The following is a 19,131-nucleotide window of genomic DNA, read 5'->3' as shown; positions in this document are numbered from 1 at the left end:
TAGTCATTCTGGAACTAATGTAACCATGCCAGACTTGTATTTTGGGCCTTTTAGCTAAATTTCTAACTCTTTAACCATGTGTTGGGAACTGAATAATCTGAACAATTACCTCAACAATCCACTCTATTTTAGATGCCCAAAACCCACATACACCTAAAAACTCAAACATACAATAATTTTAAGGGTTCATGTAAGAAACAAAATGCAGATTTTCTTATACTGTATACATTTATTCATTCAAAAAATTTTTATTGAGCAACCTCTGTGGTCCCTAACCAGCATGTGCCCATAATGAATAAAATGCAGCTCTACCCTCCGCTGTCTTCCCATTAACTGTACCAGAAGGCAAAATAACCCTCCATGTTATGTGTATCAAGATCTGTCTTTGACATCATTAGAAGCTCACTGTAGATGAGCAGTGAGGAGAAGGAGAAGGATCAACCTGACATTTGACACTTGCTGTGGTTCTTATGACATGAGGGGCTTCTCAGAGAACCTTGGGGTTTCACCAATTATAAGGAGAAAAATATATCACTGGGGTCATCAAACGCCACTTTGTAACACTTGCAAAAATGTTTTACCTTGCTTGGGTAAAGGGTATGGAATGCTGAAATAATCCTCATAAAATTCCAGAAGGGTTACTGCGGCATCCAGGGCATAATCTGCTTGATATATCTTGTCTGGCACAGCATACACAGAAACCTAAAAACGAAGGCATAGAAGGATATTCAAATTGCATAGTGGTTTCTCTGCACAACTAGAGAGAAGACTGACAATAGCTTCAAGTTGTGGGATACAGCTGTCAATATTACATAAGACAAATAGGAATTCCATGTCCTATGTTAATACTGACTGTTCCTAACCAACCTCATTTCTGAAAACAGCTGCAAATATACTTTTTAAATGTCTTCCTAAATGTTTTCATAAGGTGGTAGTAAAGAAAGGAAGACTTCAGGCCCAAAGTGGAGCAACAGGCCCGCCAAAGTCAGCAGAGCACTGCTGTCAGCTTTTGCCCTGTGGGGGACAGCCCAAAATAGGTGAAACATTGGTTCTCATGGCATTGAAGGACTGAGGAGACAAGAAGGGACATCCACAGGCTGGCCAAGGCAGGAAGACTAACAGAAAATATACAAGCCCTGCAACAAATCCATAGGTCATGACCTTTGTGTAAAGGTAGGCTAGAATAACCACCCTTCTTACAAGAAAACCACAAGTTAAAAAAATTTTATTCAAAATTTGGTACTATACAGAGGACAACAGGGAAATCCCCTTAGAGAATTTGTAGCTAAAAGTGGAGTTTCATAGCTAGACTCAAAATAACGAGGCAACCCAAAGTACTGAAGCCAATAATCTCACTTGAAGTGTCCCTTGGAATGGTAGGTACTGCAAGTCACCAAGCAAGGGCAAACAGAAATCATCTGGAAGAATTCACTTTTGACTCAGGCAGCATAACCTCAGAGATGTAACTCACAATATGTACAGAGAAACAAGATACCATAAACAAAAATCAGTAGAAACAAGCAACCACACAACCAAATACATAAGAACTTCAGATGCGACAGTTACCAAACCCAAGACATAAAATATGTGTGTTCAATATGGTTTAAGAAACAAAAGAATAAATAAAAAATATGAGTATGGATTAGACACTATAAAAACAATCATTTCTAAAAGATTCAGAAAAGCAGGCAAAGTAACAAGCTGCTATTTTTGCGGATAATTGCGCTGTTACCTTTACAGTGTTCCCTTCACCTAAGCCTCAAATCCCTCTTTCAAACTGCCAGGTAAGTAGTAATAACTCCACAAGGACAAGAAGCCACAGCACTAGAGGAGTAAAGGTAATTTAACAGAGAAGCTCCAGCTACTCATAACTTGGTGAAAACCAGCACAATTATATGAAGTATTTTTACGTAAGAAGTCCTTTCCTCCGCTCAAGAACACCTGTTTCCATTCTGGGACATGACATACAGGTAGACAGGTTGCCCAGTACACAGCGGTACTAAACAGAGAGAGGCAAGTGATCCTTGAAGCAAGAGCTTTTCCTCCAGTATTCCACAGCCCAAATGCTCTCCCCAAAGCCGCGTTACTCCAAGCCAGCGGCTTTATTTTACTTTCTTCCCACGTTCAGTAACATTTCCTTCCAAAATGCAGAAAGTTATAACGAGATGCAAGCTTAGAGACCACTGCAGGATGGAGTCCTACTTACACATTTTATAGAAGCCTAAGTTTGAGAGGGAATAGGGCTAAGGTCAGAGAGCCAGTTAGTAGTAGAGCCAGGTGAATCATGACCAGGTTAGGCCAAGCTCTCCCCATATTTTTGTTATTAGAATCTTACTGTAAAAATTAGTATCTTTGATAATAAGGGCCACCTGCTATCCTGTTTTGCTTAAGTTTGAGGAGGTCCCAGAATGTAGGGCTTCCAGTTTTAAAACCAGGATGACCAGGACAAGTTGATCACCCTGTAAGTCAATCACGTTCACCTTGACTCCACTCTTGGTCAGCTTGCTGACAGACTTAAAATCTGAAATAATGAAGGCCACCAAATAGGTGCTCATCTTCACAGTGACATCAAAATGGTCTTCAATGAGTCCTTCAGCAATAGTGACAGATTTCACCTAAAATCAGAATAACTCAAATTACCAAGTAAGCCAATTATTCAATACATTGCACATGATAAAGAGCATTCTCCCTAAGTACCAGACAGAATATTGAAAGTCTGTCATGATGTTTTTATAATTACTTAGTTCTCTAATACCTAATTTTAATATCTAATTTAATTTAGATATTAACATCAGACCATTTGACTCAGTTCTTTGTTTATTGAGATATAATTCACACACCAGAAAATTCACCTATTTGCAGTACACAATCTAGTGAGGGTTAGAGTATTTTTGTGCAACCATCAACACTTAATTTCTTTTAATAATCCTGAAGATTGCAAACTGACTTACATTTGGAACAGGTAGATTGATAACATGGATAAGACAAAGCAAAAGTGACTTTGCTTGGTTTTTCCTTAAATGCATGTTTTAGAATTATCTGGAAATGCAATGTTTAGTATACTCTACACTGGGCAAATACATAACAATGTTCTACCAGCATCTGTTTTTCTGTACAACTGAAAGTACCCTATGTCTGTGCTTGATATGCAAAGCCTCTTCCAAACTCAGCTTTGCTCATTGGAGTCAGCTTTTAGGTGGAATCAGAGAGGAGTCTTGCAGATGTGGGTGGGGTTGGTAAGGGTGCAGTCTAAGAGGTCTTCTCTCAAGAGAGAAATTCTAATACCTCAGCAAAAGCAGGCACTGAGGTGAGATCTTGGAGAATGAACCAGTAGCTAGGGAAAATCATGTAAACAGACAGGTTTCCTATAATTCCAAAGCCCCATTTCTGTGCCCTATTTGACTTTCCAGCCTCCAAAAATATCCCATTGTCCTTCCCCTGGGCCCCACAACTACAGTCAGAGGTCAGGCCACTCCTATTAGAATTTGCCAGTGGAAGGCTTTTCTGTCCATGGGGCAAGATTGCATTAGAGACTTTCCCGTCCTGGGCAAGTTGGTCCTGGTTATCCATGACTTAGGTTCCAGTATCTTCAATGGAGTCTCCAGAGCACTGAGTCTTCTCTCTGCAAGTCTATGGATTTCTCTACTAATTCTGCTTGGTTCTTTGGGGTCTAGCAGGTCTCAGCCATCCCATTCCTGTACCTTTATTCTCCTAGAGCTGTAATACTCTAAGTAGAGAAAGCACTCTTGTGCCTGGGAACAATGCTATAATATTGCATTTGGGAGAAAATTAGAATTTGAAAGAAACATATTCCTTATCTCAAATTTATATTAGGAAAGTGACATAATTGTTTCTTGCTTTTTCATATACAATGGTGGAAGCAGGGAAAAAGTTGTCTGGTAAGGGTTTGCAGAAAGTACTTTTTATAGAGAACAGCACTTTAGGGTGGGCAGAATTTTGCCCGAGGAAGGGATCCTTAAGATACTCAAACACAGGTGTATAGTTTTAAGATTGAGAAGTTGGTTTGTGGTGCTAAGTGTCCCTTCATGCTTCACTGGCCATTGTAGGGATGAAGCTGACACACTTTAGGACTCTGGACAAAGCCTATTCTACCCTGAGTCTCATCCATCATAATGTTTCTGAGTAAAAAAAAACTATACTGGTATATGCCAACTGCAGGACAGCCCAGCGGATACTTGTGTAAGTTGTCAAAAAATGACATTTAATGGGTAGGATTATTCCCTTGGCATGGTCACCACTTCTCACCACTTTTAAAAGAGGGAATGCTGTCTGCTTTGAAAGTGGAGGACAATGGCTTCTGTTAAGGGAGTTAGTCTATCTATTATTATCCACCTTCAGCACCACAGTATTCTGAAAATACTAATTTTCTTCTGTTTTCCTGCCCACCTGATTTTGCAAAAAAAAAATTATAAATTATTATAAATTGTGGAGTTAATATTATTATAGAGTAAATGGAAATTATTTTTAAAATCCTATAAATATGGCCTTATGTGACAAAGCATTTCTCACATGATCTCAAAGATGAGAAAATGAGAGTGAAAGTGCTTTGTGAAGCATCCTATCATTTAAATCTCAGTTAAATTCCTTACAGTTCCCCTCCTATTGCATTCATAACCTGGAATGTCATTCTTACTGAACACTTAAATTTTTTGAGGGGTCAATTATGTCTGACTACAAATAAACTGTGGTTTAAGACCAAAGCAGAGTTTGGAAATGAACAAGAAAAGTTAGCAACTGTCAGGAAATAAAGGGGAATCAGTGCGTCAGATGTTGACTGGTACTGGGGTAGTGCAGTCACAGAGAATCGGCCACTTTCCAGAGAGCGAAAACACCATTCAGACTCACCAACGGCATGTTGGAGATGGCCAGGTGCCTTGGCTCCCTTCTGATTTTAACTGAGAAACTCGCTTTCAAAGCAGGTTCATCAAAGCAGGGAAAAGCCATTCGAGCTGCAGTCGGTTCAAACTGTGTTGATGCAAGTACCCTAAAATCACAGCAAGTGAAGTGAAATTGAACATGACACATCAGGCCCTCCAAAACAGCTCTTTGTTTGCTTCTTTGTTAATTAAGTTAACTTAGGATCCATGGATTTCACTACTAAATGAATATTTAAAAAAAAGAAAAGGAAAACACTTCACATGATAAATGCTTTTATAAACCCAAAGACAGGTTTTAAAAAGCTGGGGAAATATCTGAGGAAGAGTTAATAGCTTAAAAGATAGTGAACCCTTAAAAAGTGGTAAGAAAATTTCCAATGACCAGATAGAATCTCAGGCAAAGATCATAAACAGGAAATTCAGAAAAGAAGAGCCTACAAATCACTAAAAAATCTTTCAACAATTAGAATAATGTAAGTTAAAGGAGATAACATTTCCTGGCCTTTTGTTCATTAAAAGGATTGCTAATGCCCAATATTGTGAGGAAAGATAGCAAGGGACATCAGAAGTTTGCAGAATATTTGACAAATTTTATTTTCAGGCATCTGTTCTAAAGAAATGATTTATAAAATGTACATCAAAGTGTTTCTGGCACTGATAAGTTGAAAAATCATTTAATCTTCATATATGGGAGATAAATAAATTAATATACATATTTTAATAAAGTTATTAAAATGATCCACAGTGATAGTCATTGATATAAAACATTTTCAACCATATTAAAATTGTAAAATATAAAATAAAATTTCACTTACATAACATAATATATGCGCATATCAAAAGAGAAGTCTCAAAGTCTATTTCAAGAAGTTTTTTCTGGGGAGCTATGTTTGGGATAAATTTTACTTTAACAAAATATTTTTGGTAGCGTCTTTAAAAAAAAAGGGATAGAAAAGTACAAAGTGGAAAAGAGGAGCCCCCAGAGTTGGGGGGGGTCCTATGAGAGGGTGCCCAGCACCTGTATTTTTACATTGATAAAATAATATAGAAACAGTATAATCTACTAATAAAGAAAATTTGATTTTAAAATTTAGCATAAGATCCCAAATAAATCTTTTCCTTAAAAACAGCACCAAAGCAAGTCATTAAGATCTCTACAAAAATTTTCCTACAATGGGCTGCTATTGGTTGAATTGTGTTCCTTTAAACAACATGTTGAAATTCTAAGCTCTACCCCCAGTATCTGTGAATGTGACCTTATTTGGAAATAAGGGCTTTGCAAATGTAATAAAGTTAAGGTGAGGCTACAGGGCTGCTCCCTAATCTAATATGACTGGTATTTTGATTAGATGATGGAAGCTTGGACATAGGGACACAGGGGGAATGGACAATAGAACAACGATGAATCTTTAAGGAAAGGAATGCCAAGAATCAATGACCACTGCCACCACCAGATGCTAGGAAGAGACAAGGAAGAACAGTATCTGAGTCAGAGAGACCATAGGCCTGCTGACACCTCAATTTCACACTTTTAGCCTCCAAAACTGAGAAGTAAATGTCGATTTTTGAAGGCACTAGTCTAGTACGTTTCAATGATAGCACAAGGAAACTAATACATAGTCGGAAGAATTAAAACGTGTATTATGTCTCAGAAATCTAATTAAATAAACAACAGATGTTAACTCTGCTAGAGCTGGAGGAAAATTGGTTAAAATTGAGAAAAATGAGATTAAAAAAAAAAGAAAAAACAGCCATTTTTAACACTATAAAGAAGAAGCAACAACAAAACTGAAGAGAGTGCAACAATAAAAGGAGTTTTAAAAGACAATCAATCAGAAATAATAAACTTAGTGTGGGCAACATTTGAAGCTTAATACATTTTAAATTACCTCACTTCTCCTTCTTTGGTTCTGTAGGTGCTTTTATAAAATCCGTGGAAGTGCTCAGAGAGATTGCCAGCGTAGTTGATGACAACTGTGTATGGGACCCCAACAAGAAGTGGCTCCGGAGCCAGAAGTGCGACTTGTTCATGGGGGGGATATTCCAGGACCCTCAGTGGTTCTTCTGTCAGCTTCTCTCCAGCTCCTTTCCTGAGGGTGGCCCTAGATATTTGTAGGAGGTGACTATGCAAGATGATGGTACTAGTAGGCTGGCTGGTGGTGACTTCTATTTCTGTGTTTCCCCACAAAGTCAGTGTGCTGAGGTTTGCATGGATCGTGAGGTCATAGTGAACTGGGATGACATGCTCAGGAAGTCTCAATTTATTCCAAGGAAATGGTGCCCCATTACTAGCTTTTGGAGATGTAGCTTCAGTGCCCTGACACCATGAAGGGGTTGATACAGCTAAGAGAATCAGTAGTGAGAAAAGTAGAAACGACATGCTTGCAAGTGGCCATCTGAGGGGCAGAGGCACCATCTTCTTGTTCAAATTCTGTACAGGCATAAATGTATGAAAGCAAAATAAAACATCATTAAAATGTTATCAACACAGCATAATAACAGAATTCATCTACTCAGCATTAACAGATAGAAACTTCCAAAAGTATTAGGTATTTTCCTAAAGTAAAATTACCTTTGCTTTGTTACTGATTCACAGAAGACAGAAATTCATGGTTAGTAGCTATCTTAATACCTACCAGAAAGCATCATTTGGCTTTCAAAACTTAAATCTATGGTTGAAAGCAATAGAACAAGCTCTGGCTGATGTAGGCAGAAAAGCAATTATCAGAGGATCCCAAGTAGCTCAGTAGATGGGTCCCAGTATTGTAGGATATTTGGGAATCTAGACTCCTAAAACAGGTAAATATGGACATCCAGAACCAACAGAGAAGCAGCTGATCAAGGTACATCTCCTTGCCAACACTGACCATCACAAGAAATTGATCTACCATCCTGGAAGTCAGAAGCTGGTGCTGCTGTAGCTACCACCAGAATGAGGTTCCTGCTGCCCCTGCAACCTTGGTTACTTGTTTCAGCTTCAAAGTCTTAGCTTTGAAGTCCAATTGTCTGAACTGAGATGAGGTGTCCACATTGCCAAGCATGAGAGCAGAAAAGGCAAGAATCTAGACTGCTTAGCTTCTGAAATGGGAGGCAGGCCTTGCTCCCCAGCAAGGATCACAGGCAGAGAGTTCCTAAAACAGAGGAAGCTTAAGCAGGAGACTTAAATGTTGAGCAGTGAAGGGGATTTCAAGTATCCATAACAGTGGCCTTTAACCACATGGGTAGCTTGGTCAAATTGTCATGCGAAAAGTTAATTTAACATTTAGTCACGAATCAGTTAAAGAATTCATGATGACTTTCACAATAATTTGTGAGACACGTATCAATCACCAGGATTCTCTCTTACAATCATCAAACAAATGTGTACTGAAAATCTGCTACACATGAGTCTATGCGTTAAGTATTGTGTGGAATATAATAAAACACAGACATAGACCTCCACCCTCAAGGACTTAAAAATCTGGAAGGACAGAAAACACCCAGGCACAAATAATAAAGTGCACTATAGAAAGTAGGAGTGTTTTAAGAACAATAATAAAAGATAGTGTTGGGAAGAATAGAATGGTATTATAAGAGCGACCACAAAAGAAAAAAAAAACTTTGTATAGCCAGCTTGCCTACTGACCAGTTGACTCTGTTGATTAACTTTCTTTCCCTCTTCTTTTAAATGCTAGAAAACCCCATAATGAAGATTAACTTCCTTTGCTCTCCAATTAGGCCAAGCAGCTCTCCACCACTTTTCTCTTACTGACCACCAGAGCAGTAAACCTGCCAGCCAAGACAAACAGCTTCAGAGAAGTGGTGCCCAACACCTGGAGATCAAGGCCAGCAGCCATGAAAAACATGTATCTGGTCACACAGTCAAGCTGAACCCCTGAATTCCCTTTAAAAGGTGGACATTTTCTCTCAGAAGGGGGTAACAGTGCCCACAAGTTCAAGCACGCAAACACTCTGAAAGTCCACAGAGGACTTTCAATATCCTAGCTGGCTCTAAGTTGATGGAAAGGCTCCTGGGCTACTGAAGGGTTGGCAGTAGGATCTCTCATGAAAGGCTTTATGCGGTCAAGTCCACAGTGGGGCCAAAAAGAACATGACTAGAAGGTTTCAAGGCCAGAAAACCAAAATGGGATGTAACACAGACAGCACAAATGTCACCATTTACTCACTGGCAGTCCATGGAGAAATAATGCAAACCTTCATAAGTACTAGGTCTTTCCTAAAAGGAAGATCACCTACCTTGTGTTCTTGATTGAACTAGGAAGTTTACAATTAGCCATAATCATTAAAAGCCACTACATTTTATGTTCTGTTGAGGCAGGGCAAAATTCTCTCTTAGAATCTGTAACATTTTAGTGAACTCAGTTTTTTACATGTCTGTTTCTCTTTACTAAATTATAAGATCCCCAAGACAGAGATCATGTCTTATTGACTGGTACATCACAGGGATTCACTGAATGTTTGAGATGCAATCTCCTCTCCTAAGGCACCAGACTGAGTAATTTCCCTACAACTTAGCTCTTCAAAGGCATCTCCCCCCTCTTAGACTGCTTAGCCAGGCAACCAGACCTACTACGTCCAACAGTCTGGGAACCAAGTTGCAAGCCTTTCATTAAAATAACCCTATATATCCTGGAATCCACTATGAACTTTGGTTGTTCCCAAAATGTACTCAGTAGTTTTCTCTACATATCTCTCTACTCAAGGATTCCCTCCACCTCAACAACTTTCTCCCATGTTTCAAGGTCCAACTCAAATGGGGCAGCCCCCAAGAACCCTTCCTTGAATATATCAGACAAAAATGACTTCTCCTTCCTCTGAAACTCATTTAAAAATTCTTTCTGTGTTATCTCATGCCATCTTACTACACCCTGCCTCATAATTCCACTACTGGATGCACTTGTAGTTTCTTCCCTACCACACTGTAAACCACTTGAAAACAACAATGTGTTTCCAATAGCACCAAGAACTGCATCTTGCAGGAAAGGAGCTTGACAAAACAAACAAATAAAAACCTCTGTGCAGTGAATAAGGTATTTCACTAACGAAATTCTCTTGCTGATCCCTAACAACCTATGGTCATGTTCCAGTGTGTTCAGATCTTTCCTTGAAAAACTAACTCTTCTTGTCTGGCTTCACTTCTGATAGTAAGTATTCAGTTTGAAACACAGCATTCCATAGTGCTGGCTTATCTCCCGGAGTCAGGTTTTATTAACAATTCTCAAACACAGATTAAAAAAAAGCTCTCAAAAATTGGAGTCCATTCAATATATGCAGTCTCTTGCCACAAAAAAAGTATAATTCTTGAAGTTAAATTAAATTGCACTAATGGTTAAAAGGAGATAAGAAAGCCAAGGAGAAAAAGAATTAACATTTACTGACCTCAGACAAAGTATCATGCAATTTACACATGTTGCCTCTCCTAAGAGCCTATAATTCCCATTTTGAGGTGGGGAAAGTGGAGCAAAGAAACATTCATATAACAGCCACGTTCACACTGGTTGGAATGCAATCCAAGTCTATAATTATAAACTGCTTTTCGAACTTCATCCAGTTCTCTACACCTTTGTGCTTTTACTTTCTGATTTCCCACGTGATACTAGAAGAATTCTTCCTTTGAATATTATCAAGACTTACAGTACACATTGTTTTATACAAGAACTTCAAACAGTATTTTGGGTTTTTTTCTATAAATGTTGATACACAGACACAGGTGCATATGTACATACATATATAATTACATGCATATAATTATATTACAACCAAGAGTGAAAATCTGGCTTTGCATTCTTGCCCCAGCACCTACTATGTGACCTTGGACAGGTTTTTTTTTTATCCTGGTTTCATTTTCTTTATGTATATATGCTATCTCACAGATAGCAACAATACTTCCTCATAGAATTGTTGTAAAGATTAAATAAGCTAAGATTTTTTTTCATTCATTCCACAAATATTTATTGATAGCCTATTTTGTTACTTTTGCTGAGTACTAGTGATACTAGACAATATGGTCCCTGACCTAAAAAAAGTGCACAGTGGGAGGGGGTTAATAAGCTTACACAAATGTGTGTGTGTGTGTGTGTGTGTGTGTGTGTGTGTGTGTGTGTGTGTGTGTGTGGTTACTAACCATTATTAGGTCTATAAAGGAATACATGTATACACACACATATACATTTAAAAGCAATAACAGTAGGCTAATTCACATTGTGGAGGGGGTACTTTGAAAACATTTTAGCTGAGATTTATAGGACAAATACAAACTAAGAAAAGAGAGAGAAGGAAAGTATTCCAGACAGAGGAACCAGCAAGCATATTTACAGGGAGGCTGTAGAAAGCATGGGTTAGGAAGGTCAGCAAACTTGAAACACAGGACACAGTAGGGGCAGATGTCCCTGGAGAGGTGGGCAAAGGCCAGACCATGGCACAGTCCTACAGACATGTTAAGGATAGAGATGTGTCCTAAGTACAATGAGAAGCCACTGGAAGAGATTAGAAGTAGGTGGTTTGGGGATCCAATTCACATGTTAATACAATCCCCGTGGTCTATATGGTGCTGTATGGAAAGTACAAAGTAGCAAGAGTGAAGGCCAAGAGACTTATTCCAAAGGGAGAGCCATGATTTCATCATCTAAATTTAGGTTGGACTAGAAGTGGGGGGTGAAAGAGAGAACAGTTGTCCTAGATGGTTGCTGTGTTTGTAGAATGACCCCTGGTAGCCATGGGTGCCTTTTATTGAGACAAAGAAAATTGGAAGCAGAACAAATTTGAGAAGGAATCTTGGGTTGATTTTTTTCAAGATGTTAATTGATGAGGTCTATGAGATACACAAGAGCAAATTTCAAGCAGGCAAATTGAACCCAGAGATAGAGTTTCAAAGGACTCTCCTGTACTTCACTGTATTAAAGTGCCAAAGTGTTTTCCTTTGGCATCTGATGAAACTAAGACATCCTTCATAGTCAACATCCTCCATAAAAGGACAGGACAGCAGGCTCTGTCACCTATCTTTACTTCAAGCCAGGAAGTCTGATATTTTAGGAATCTTATCTGGTCTTCCTTTGGTGATTCTAATTTGCCCACTCACCAAGGAAGTCAGGAGCAACTGGTCCAGTTATTTCCTGCTTCTTTTTAATGAGACATTACAGAATGAAAAAATAGACCATAAAGTAGCAATGTACTGTTTTCCAAAATTTTCTGAACAAAGACGTTAACAAGCACTGAAAATAGTTTGCCACTATCAGCAAATTATTTAAACGTTGAATTAATCTGCATTTTTAAAAACATACTGGAACTTCTCTTTAGGCCTACTTGAAAAATGTGCCACTTCTCGATACATTTCCAAATTGGGGGATGGGAGGAAGGAGGGTACCAACTCTGAACAACTATTTTTAAGTTTTTTTGTTTGTTTTTTGCAACTGTTAACCACCTCTTGAGCTGAGAGTAATACTCTGGGTATGTAACAGAAAACACAGCATTTCTTCCTGAACGGGATCCACGCGAAGAGCCTCAGTCCAGGAGGAAGTGTGCGCTTTGCCCTTCCTCTCCTGAAATTAACCTGAGCGGCTTACCTTATGAGTGAGGCGCCCAGACAAGAAACTTAAATTTGCTCAAATTGGAGCGCTTTACATGAATAAAACCCGGGTGGAATCAAAGAGAAGTGGGGAGAGAGAACTGCTACAAGAAGAACAGGAGGGCAGGGAGGACAGGCTTCTACGGAACACATGGCCCGCAGATCTCACAACACCCATCCCCTCCCTTGTAGTTAGCGCAAAGTCACGTTAGGTTCTCGGGCAACCCCCTCAAGCTGCCCTCCTTGGCCTAACTAACCCGGAGGTCCTCCAGTCCCTGCTCTGTCCCCTCTGTAGGTGGCCAGTGCGGCTGGCAGGGCTCCAGCAGCAGGGCGGTGCGCGCCGTGCGAGTGGGGCCCGCGCGGCAGGGGAGCGCGCGGAGCTGGCGCGTGGGCCGTGCGCCCCCGACCTCCGCCAGTGGCAAAGGACGGGGGCGGGGCGGGGCGGGCCGGACCCAGCGATCCCTGCAGACCCCGGCCCAGCCCAGCCTGCCGCACCTCTCTCCCTGCCTCGCAGCCGCCTCCCGGCGCCCAGGCCTCCAGCCTCCAGGCGGTGCGGGAAGTCCGGCCGCACCCTCCTCCGGCCTCGCGCCCTCCCTGCGGGCTGACGTGGGCCCCGCGTGCCGTACCTGGGGGTCCGAGGCCCGGCTCCCCTTCTCGCCGCGGCCGCCTGCCTCGCCGGCCCGGGACCGAAAGTGAAAGTGGAACCCGGGGAGCGCGGGCAGGCGTGGAGGGCGCGTCGCCCGGGACCCACCGGCAGGCGCGGGGATCCCCTGGCTGGGAAGGGAGCTGAGTTCGGGGACCTCGGGAGTGGGGTCTGCAGGGAGACCACGGCCCCCAGGGCCCACACTTGTGAATGCGTGCTGCGGAGTTGGCAGCAGGCATCGGGTGAGGAGGAGCACCCTTTCTGAACTCCGGTTCTTTTGTGTGTGTGTCTTTTGAGGTTGTTTGTTTCACTGGTCACCCATTACTGGAGTGGGCACTCGGTGTGCCGAAGGCCGGTGTCCCAATAAGGACTAAAGTCTCTGAAATCCCTAGGTTTGGATGGGCTTGACGCCTATTGGACTCAGAGGATGTCGATCATCTCGCCTCCGCAAATGGGCTGAGAGCTCTTGGCCCGCCTCTGAAAGAAACAAGAACCTGCAAGTATTTTGTTATTAAAGAACTCTGAGCCCACTGGGGTTTGCGTGTGGTGTGGGTACACAAGTAGATGATCTCCAGAACTTCCTCGCCACTAACAAGGGACACTATTCCCAAGGATTGGCTGTTTCCCCATTATAAGATTCCCTCTTTTTTCAAAGCACATGACATTTTCTTCAGTCCTCTTAAAGACACCGAGACTGGGTAAAATGTCCAAAAAGCCCATCTCTAACAGTTGGGGATAAACGAGGTAACAAGCCAGGAAAATATAAACATCCAACTCACTAAAGGTCACAAATAGGAGGGTGGATTCTGGCCCCGTGGAGGCACAATCCTTGTCATACTATTCTCAAACTTTCCTCTCCAGCTCCTTCGTACCCTCCTTCCCTTTGGGATTCCAAGTCACTGGAACGGTATTTCTCAACATTTTTTAAAAGCTTGTGCCTCCTTTTGAAAATTATATTTAATTCTGCCTACTCTTTCCAACTAGGGACATTTGTAACATAAAAGTTAACATTGTTCCAATTAACACAGAGAGGGATGAAGGGAAAATTTCCATTCAAATTCAACAAGAAATGGGACTTTGGGATCTGGCTACTTCTGCTTGGTTAGAAAATGGCAGAAGGTATCAATCCATAGCTCTAGCCTCTGAGGTCTCCAAACACCTGTGTGCTCCCAGTTACTCCGGATTAGAACTTCTTGTCCAGAATCTATGTATATCTTTGCTTTTATATTTATAAATTTTTAATGTGATAGTTTCCCTTTTTGTTTAATATGCAAACAAATATATCAATATATTATATATATGTATATATATATTTGCAGTGCTGTGATAGACCCCAGGCTTGTGTGTGCTAAGAAATTGTTCTACTATGTAATTATATCCCTAGCCAATTCTAAAAATATTTCATGAAGGTCAGGAGGACAGGAGTGAATGAACCAAACAGACTAGAGGCTGACATAAAAGACAGCTGAGAAGGCAGGAAGAGGTCAGTGCCTCTACTGGATCCTGGGCAGAAAGGCCTGAAGGTAAGGAGAGGGCAGACAGTGTTACCCCCTTTGACTGTACCCCACAGGCTCGCTCTGGCTCAGACTTTAGACCCAGTTACACTAGCCATGATTTCCTCTTCAGTCCATGTGCACTACAAATAGAAGATGCCGGCCTTGGAGTAAGGACTTTAAATGTTAAGGAATCCAATGGTAGGTTCTGTGAAGTCAAAACTTAGCAAACTACTAAGTTTAGAAATGGTTAGAGGGAAGAGAACAGAAAAGGCACCAAGGTTTTTTGGTTACATACAAAAAAAAAAATAGTGTGAAACCTATTTGGGCCATATTTTTTCCACCAAATCGCATAGTTTCCTCAACTAGTTGTTATTTACTCCCTCCTCCTCCTCCTCACTTCAGTGCTTCTAGCTTTTCTTCTCCAACTAGTCCCTATGAATTGCTCATCCTGAAACTCTTTCTAGCGTCTCTGGACTTCCATTCAGTGGTGATGGTGTTAGATTTTGCTGTTGTAAAAGCTAACTGTAAAATATTCATAGTTCAAGCACACAAAACATTGTTTCTCATTCACTGTACACAGCCACCCAGCACTTGGGGCCACAGGCTCCTCATCTTTGTGCACCATCTGAAGCTCTGACCTTCTGGATCCTTGTGGCAGGAAACAAAGTCAAAGAATCACGCATCAGGTTTTTTACCATCTCAGCGCTGAATGACACACACCACTCCCCCTTAAATTCCTTTGGCCAGAACAAAGAGGGGTTGATAAACACTGTCTACCAGAGAATGTAAGAAGGCCATATGAGCTCATCCATTTCAGTTGTCAGAATAGCCTTAGTCCCAGGTGTGAGCTAGGGGAAGGAGGAAGGTCCTCCTCAGGTTTAAGCTGTCAGAACATACTGGGCTATGACTGATCGATTTTTTAAAAAATACTGGATTCTAAGTATTATCAAGTGCTAGTTAATTTCACTCTAATTGATTGAGTCACTTCTGCATTAGCTCTAGTCAATGAATGTCAATGTTTGGCTCATTTCTTGTGTTTGGTTACCAAAGTTGCTGCTATTTTAAACAAACTGTTACTACCCTTTTCAACGTAAAAGGCAAAAGCAGAGCTTCTCTGGTTAAAAGGGACCGCTCCACCATTCAGCCCTTGCCTGCTGCTGCTTGCTGTACACACACACACACACACACACGCACACACTGTGGTCCCTGAGACACCTCCACACACTGCTACGACCCAGAATTCAATTTTTTAAGAATTAATTTAGGAGGAAATAGCAATGTCCTCCAGTCTTGATATCCTTTGATGGAGAGGATGACACTTTCATCGTTATGAGCAAAATTGTAGGGCAGGCCTGCTAAAGAAAATCTGTAACATTTTATTTATAACCAGAAATAAAGAAGAAGATGCCAAATTAAAGACTATTCCAAAGTCTTTAATTATGAGCTCAGGCCACTGAGCTCCTAACAACTAGTAAAATCCTCTGATAAGCTGCAGTTTGAAAGCACTCACAAGTGGTGTAGATCACTGAACCTTCACCATGTACTTGTGCAGGTAGTTTCAAGCTATGTATTTCTAGCATGAGAAACTGAGGGTTTGAGATGGAAGGGGACCTACCAGGGACGATCATGTGAGAGAACTTGCTTTCAAATGAAGTCAATTCAAAGAAAGCAGGGATATCAGAGCAAATAAACTCTTTGAGACCCTCTGTGGTGGTTTATCTTGACTGTCAACTTAATTGTACTGAGACAAGCCTAGGAGATTAGTAAGACAGATCCCTGGGTATGTCTGTGAAGGTATTCATAGGGAGGATTAGCTAAGGGGGAGTCCTGCCCTGAAAATGGGCAACACCATTGTGTAGGGTGAAAGCCTAGATTGATTAAGAGGGGAAAAGGAGAGAGAGGGAGAGTGCAGACTTTTCTCTCTCTTTGCTTCCTGGCTGTCATGATGTGAGCTGCTCTACTCTGCCATACTCTCCCCACCATGATGGAATAAATCCTCTGAAACCAAGCAAAATAAATCCTTTCTCCCTTAAATTATTTCCTTGGGTATTTTGTCACAGGGATGAAAATTCTGACTACACACATTCAGATCCAGCTGTCCTGAGTAGGTTCTACCTTTGGACTTTCCAGCCAAGACAGAATACATTCCTTTTTTGATTCAACCAGTTGGAGCCATCCCTGAGTCATCTAGACAGAGCACCACAGGAGAGAGCAATGAATGTCTGTCAGAAATCACTACAGTTCTCATTAAAGCACCAAAACTGCTGTTGGACTTTCAGAGCTGCTGCATCCTGAAAAACATTCTAGGTGCTATGAGATCTGATTATGTTTGCCATTTTCCCTACCTCCTCATGCACTTATTCCATAAACTCCTGCTAGTAAGGTTACCTGGATGTGTCTTCTTATATATAGCCTTGCAGAACACAGGGAATCTACCTTCAAGTCCTTCTCTCTAGCCAGCGTTTTGTATTCTTGCTATGTTTTCCTTTTGCTCATTTCAGCAAGGAGGTAAATCACCATTGTACATGTTTTCTAAATTTGCATTTCTTTCATCGCTAGTGAAACTGAATATATGTTGATTAGATGCATTTGCTTTTTGTTTCTTCTTTTGAGAATTTTATTTTTGTGCCCATTTATCTATGGGACAATTGGTATTAGGTGATATAAAAATTAACTTTAACACACAGAAAAGAGCAATGAATTTTATTAAAAATAGGAAATATCATAGGCCCTGCTGTTTCAAAGGAAACCCATAAATGTTCTAAATGAATCATGTCAATTTGTCTTTTAAAATTTTATTTACATATTTCTTTATTTATTTACTTATTTTGTAGGGATTGAACTCAGGGCCTCACGTATTTGCTGTACATGAGCTACATCTCAGTCTTCTTGTTTTTTAGCTTTATTTTTCAGTTAGGTCACATGCTAATTTTGTTGGGGCTAGACTCAGACCTCAATCCTTTTACCTCCACCTCCTTAGTAGCTGGAACCACAGGTGTACACCATTACTCCCAACTTCTTTTTGAGATAGAGTCTTACCAACATTTGCTCAGGCTAGCCTTGAACTGCAGTAATTCCCCTGACTATCCTGGTGGTCAGGAATTTTGGCCTTCTCTGTCCCCAAGCAACTATCTAGACTGTAGGAGGGACCCTTTACTTTTTATTTACTTACAAAGATGTTCAAAGGATAAATAAATCAGATAAATCTGTCCAAAAAATGTACTGAACTATAAAGCTGGAGAGAAGGGAAATTACTTAGGAATAAAAATGAGAAGAAACAAGATACTCAAAACTAATAATAATTCAAGAGGGTTAGAAAAATATCTGAAGTAGTTAATCCTAGGCTGAAAGATCCAAGAGTTTGTCTATAAATTATGTTTTTCCAAGCAGAGACTTCATTTAACTAGATGACTACAGTAGCAAATACTTTTAGCCTACTTCAAATCCATTCACCTTTGCTTCCTCCCGAACAGATTTGAGTGTACCTCAATAAACTACCTAGGTAAAATAAAATTGTAGGGTTTGGATAACCTGTCTCTTTGAGATGGAGAAGGAGACATTTATAAGTAAAATAACTGGTGGATGAATATTTGGGAAGAAATTACAGAAGTGGCAAAAAAAACAAGAGAGAAGGAGATAGACTTTAGAAACTAGAAAGATACAATTACTTAATTGAATTTAAAATGGGAATGTCTCCTAAATGAGATGTATGAGCAATTAGTGCTAGCTGAAAACTTTTACTTATGAAAAATTAGCTAGCTTCTGGTCTACAGAAGAACTGATGCCACACCCATGAGGAACATGGTGTCTGATATCATGTCCACTAAAGAGACCAGGGCATAACAACAGGATTTAGACACTTGGTAAAGAAAATGATTAAAAATAGAAAAGATCCCTCACAGGATAGAGATCATAATATGGGCCCACCTGAAGCCCAAAGTCAAAGATAATTTCAGAAGTGAGACAAAGGAACAGGAGTCCTTAAGTCTGGGGGTCAGTGAAGGCCAGGGCAGCTGCTCACTGTAAGTCATCAGGGTCTAACACCAGAGATTGTATAGAGACACAAAGTACTGACAAGTTCTGGAAGCAAGACCAACCCAAGTCTATCTAAGGGTAGAAATGTGAGAATCTTTGGTTCATATCCACTATCCATTTCCCAATCCAGGAGGAAAAGAGACCAAGACTTAGATGCTGAATCAGTAAAGATGTCACACTTAAATTTCAGTTAAATTAGAGAGAATTCTGGGGTTTTCTGCTTCTTCAGTATTGCATTATATCTGTTTTCCTCCTTGGTAAATTGCTAAATTTTATAGAATCTGTGTTAGTTTAGCAGTTCTAAAGGATGAAAATAGCAAAATCACAATAAAGCAAAAATTTATATGCATTTCATCTCTCAAATGCACTGCTACATGGAATACTCAAAATTTTCTTCTTTGTTTAAAAATTTGTAATCAATAACTTATTTGCAGATGTCTGATGCTATAGGTCTTGAGGTATATACACATGTAGATATGGAGATGGATAGGTAGA

General features: G+C 40.4%; 1 protein-coding gene across 1 annotated transcript in view; it reads right to left on the bottom strand.

Moving 5' to 3' along the window:
- The window catches only part of Erap1 (endoplasmic reticulum aminopeptidase 1), a 29,759-nt gene extending 16,308 nt beyond the window's left edge, over positions 1 to 13,451 (bottom strand). The window contains exons 1-5 of the mRNA XM_020161237.2: positions 13,089 to 13,451; positions 6,788 to 7,329; positions 4,867 to 5,005; positions 2,481 to 2,615; positions 582 to 702 (exon numbers count right to left, since the gene is read on the bottom strand). Coding sequence (XP_020016826.2) covers positions 582 to 702; positions 2,481 to 2,615; positions 4,867 to 5,005; positions 6,788 to 7,314 — 922 coding nt within the window. The 5' untranslated portion in view covers positions 7,315 to 7,329; positions 13,089 to 13,451. The remainder of the gene's footprint in view (positions 1 to 581; positions 703 to 2,480; positions 2,616 to 4,866; positions 5,006 to 6,787; positions 7,330 to 13,088) is intronic.
- Between the last annotated feature and the right edge of the window lie 5,680 nt (positions 13,452 to 19,131).

Source organism: Castor canadensis, chromosome 6 (genome assembly GCF_047511655.1).
Source record: "Castor canadensis chromosome 6, mCasCan1.hap1v2, whole genome shotgun sequence".
In the NCBI taxonomy this organism is placed as follows: domain Eukaryota; kingdom Metazoa; phylum Chordata; class Mammalia; order Rodentia; family Castoridae; genus Castor; species Castor canadensis.
Note: the sequence above shows the minus strand (reverse complement) of the source record. Positions and strands in the feature narration are given on the sequence as shown.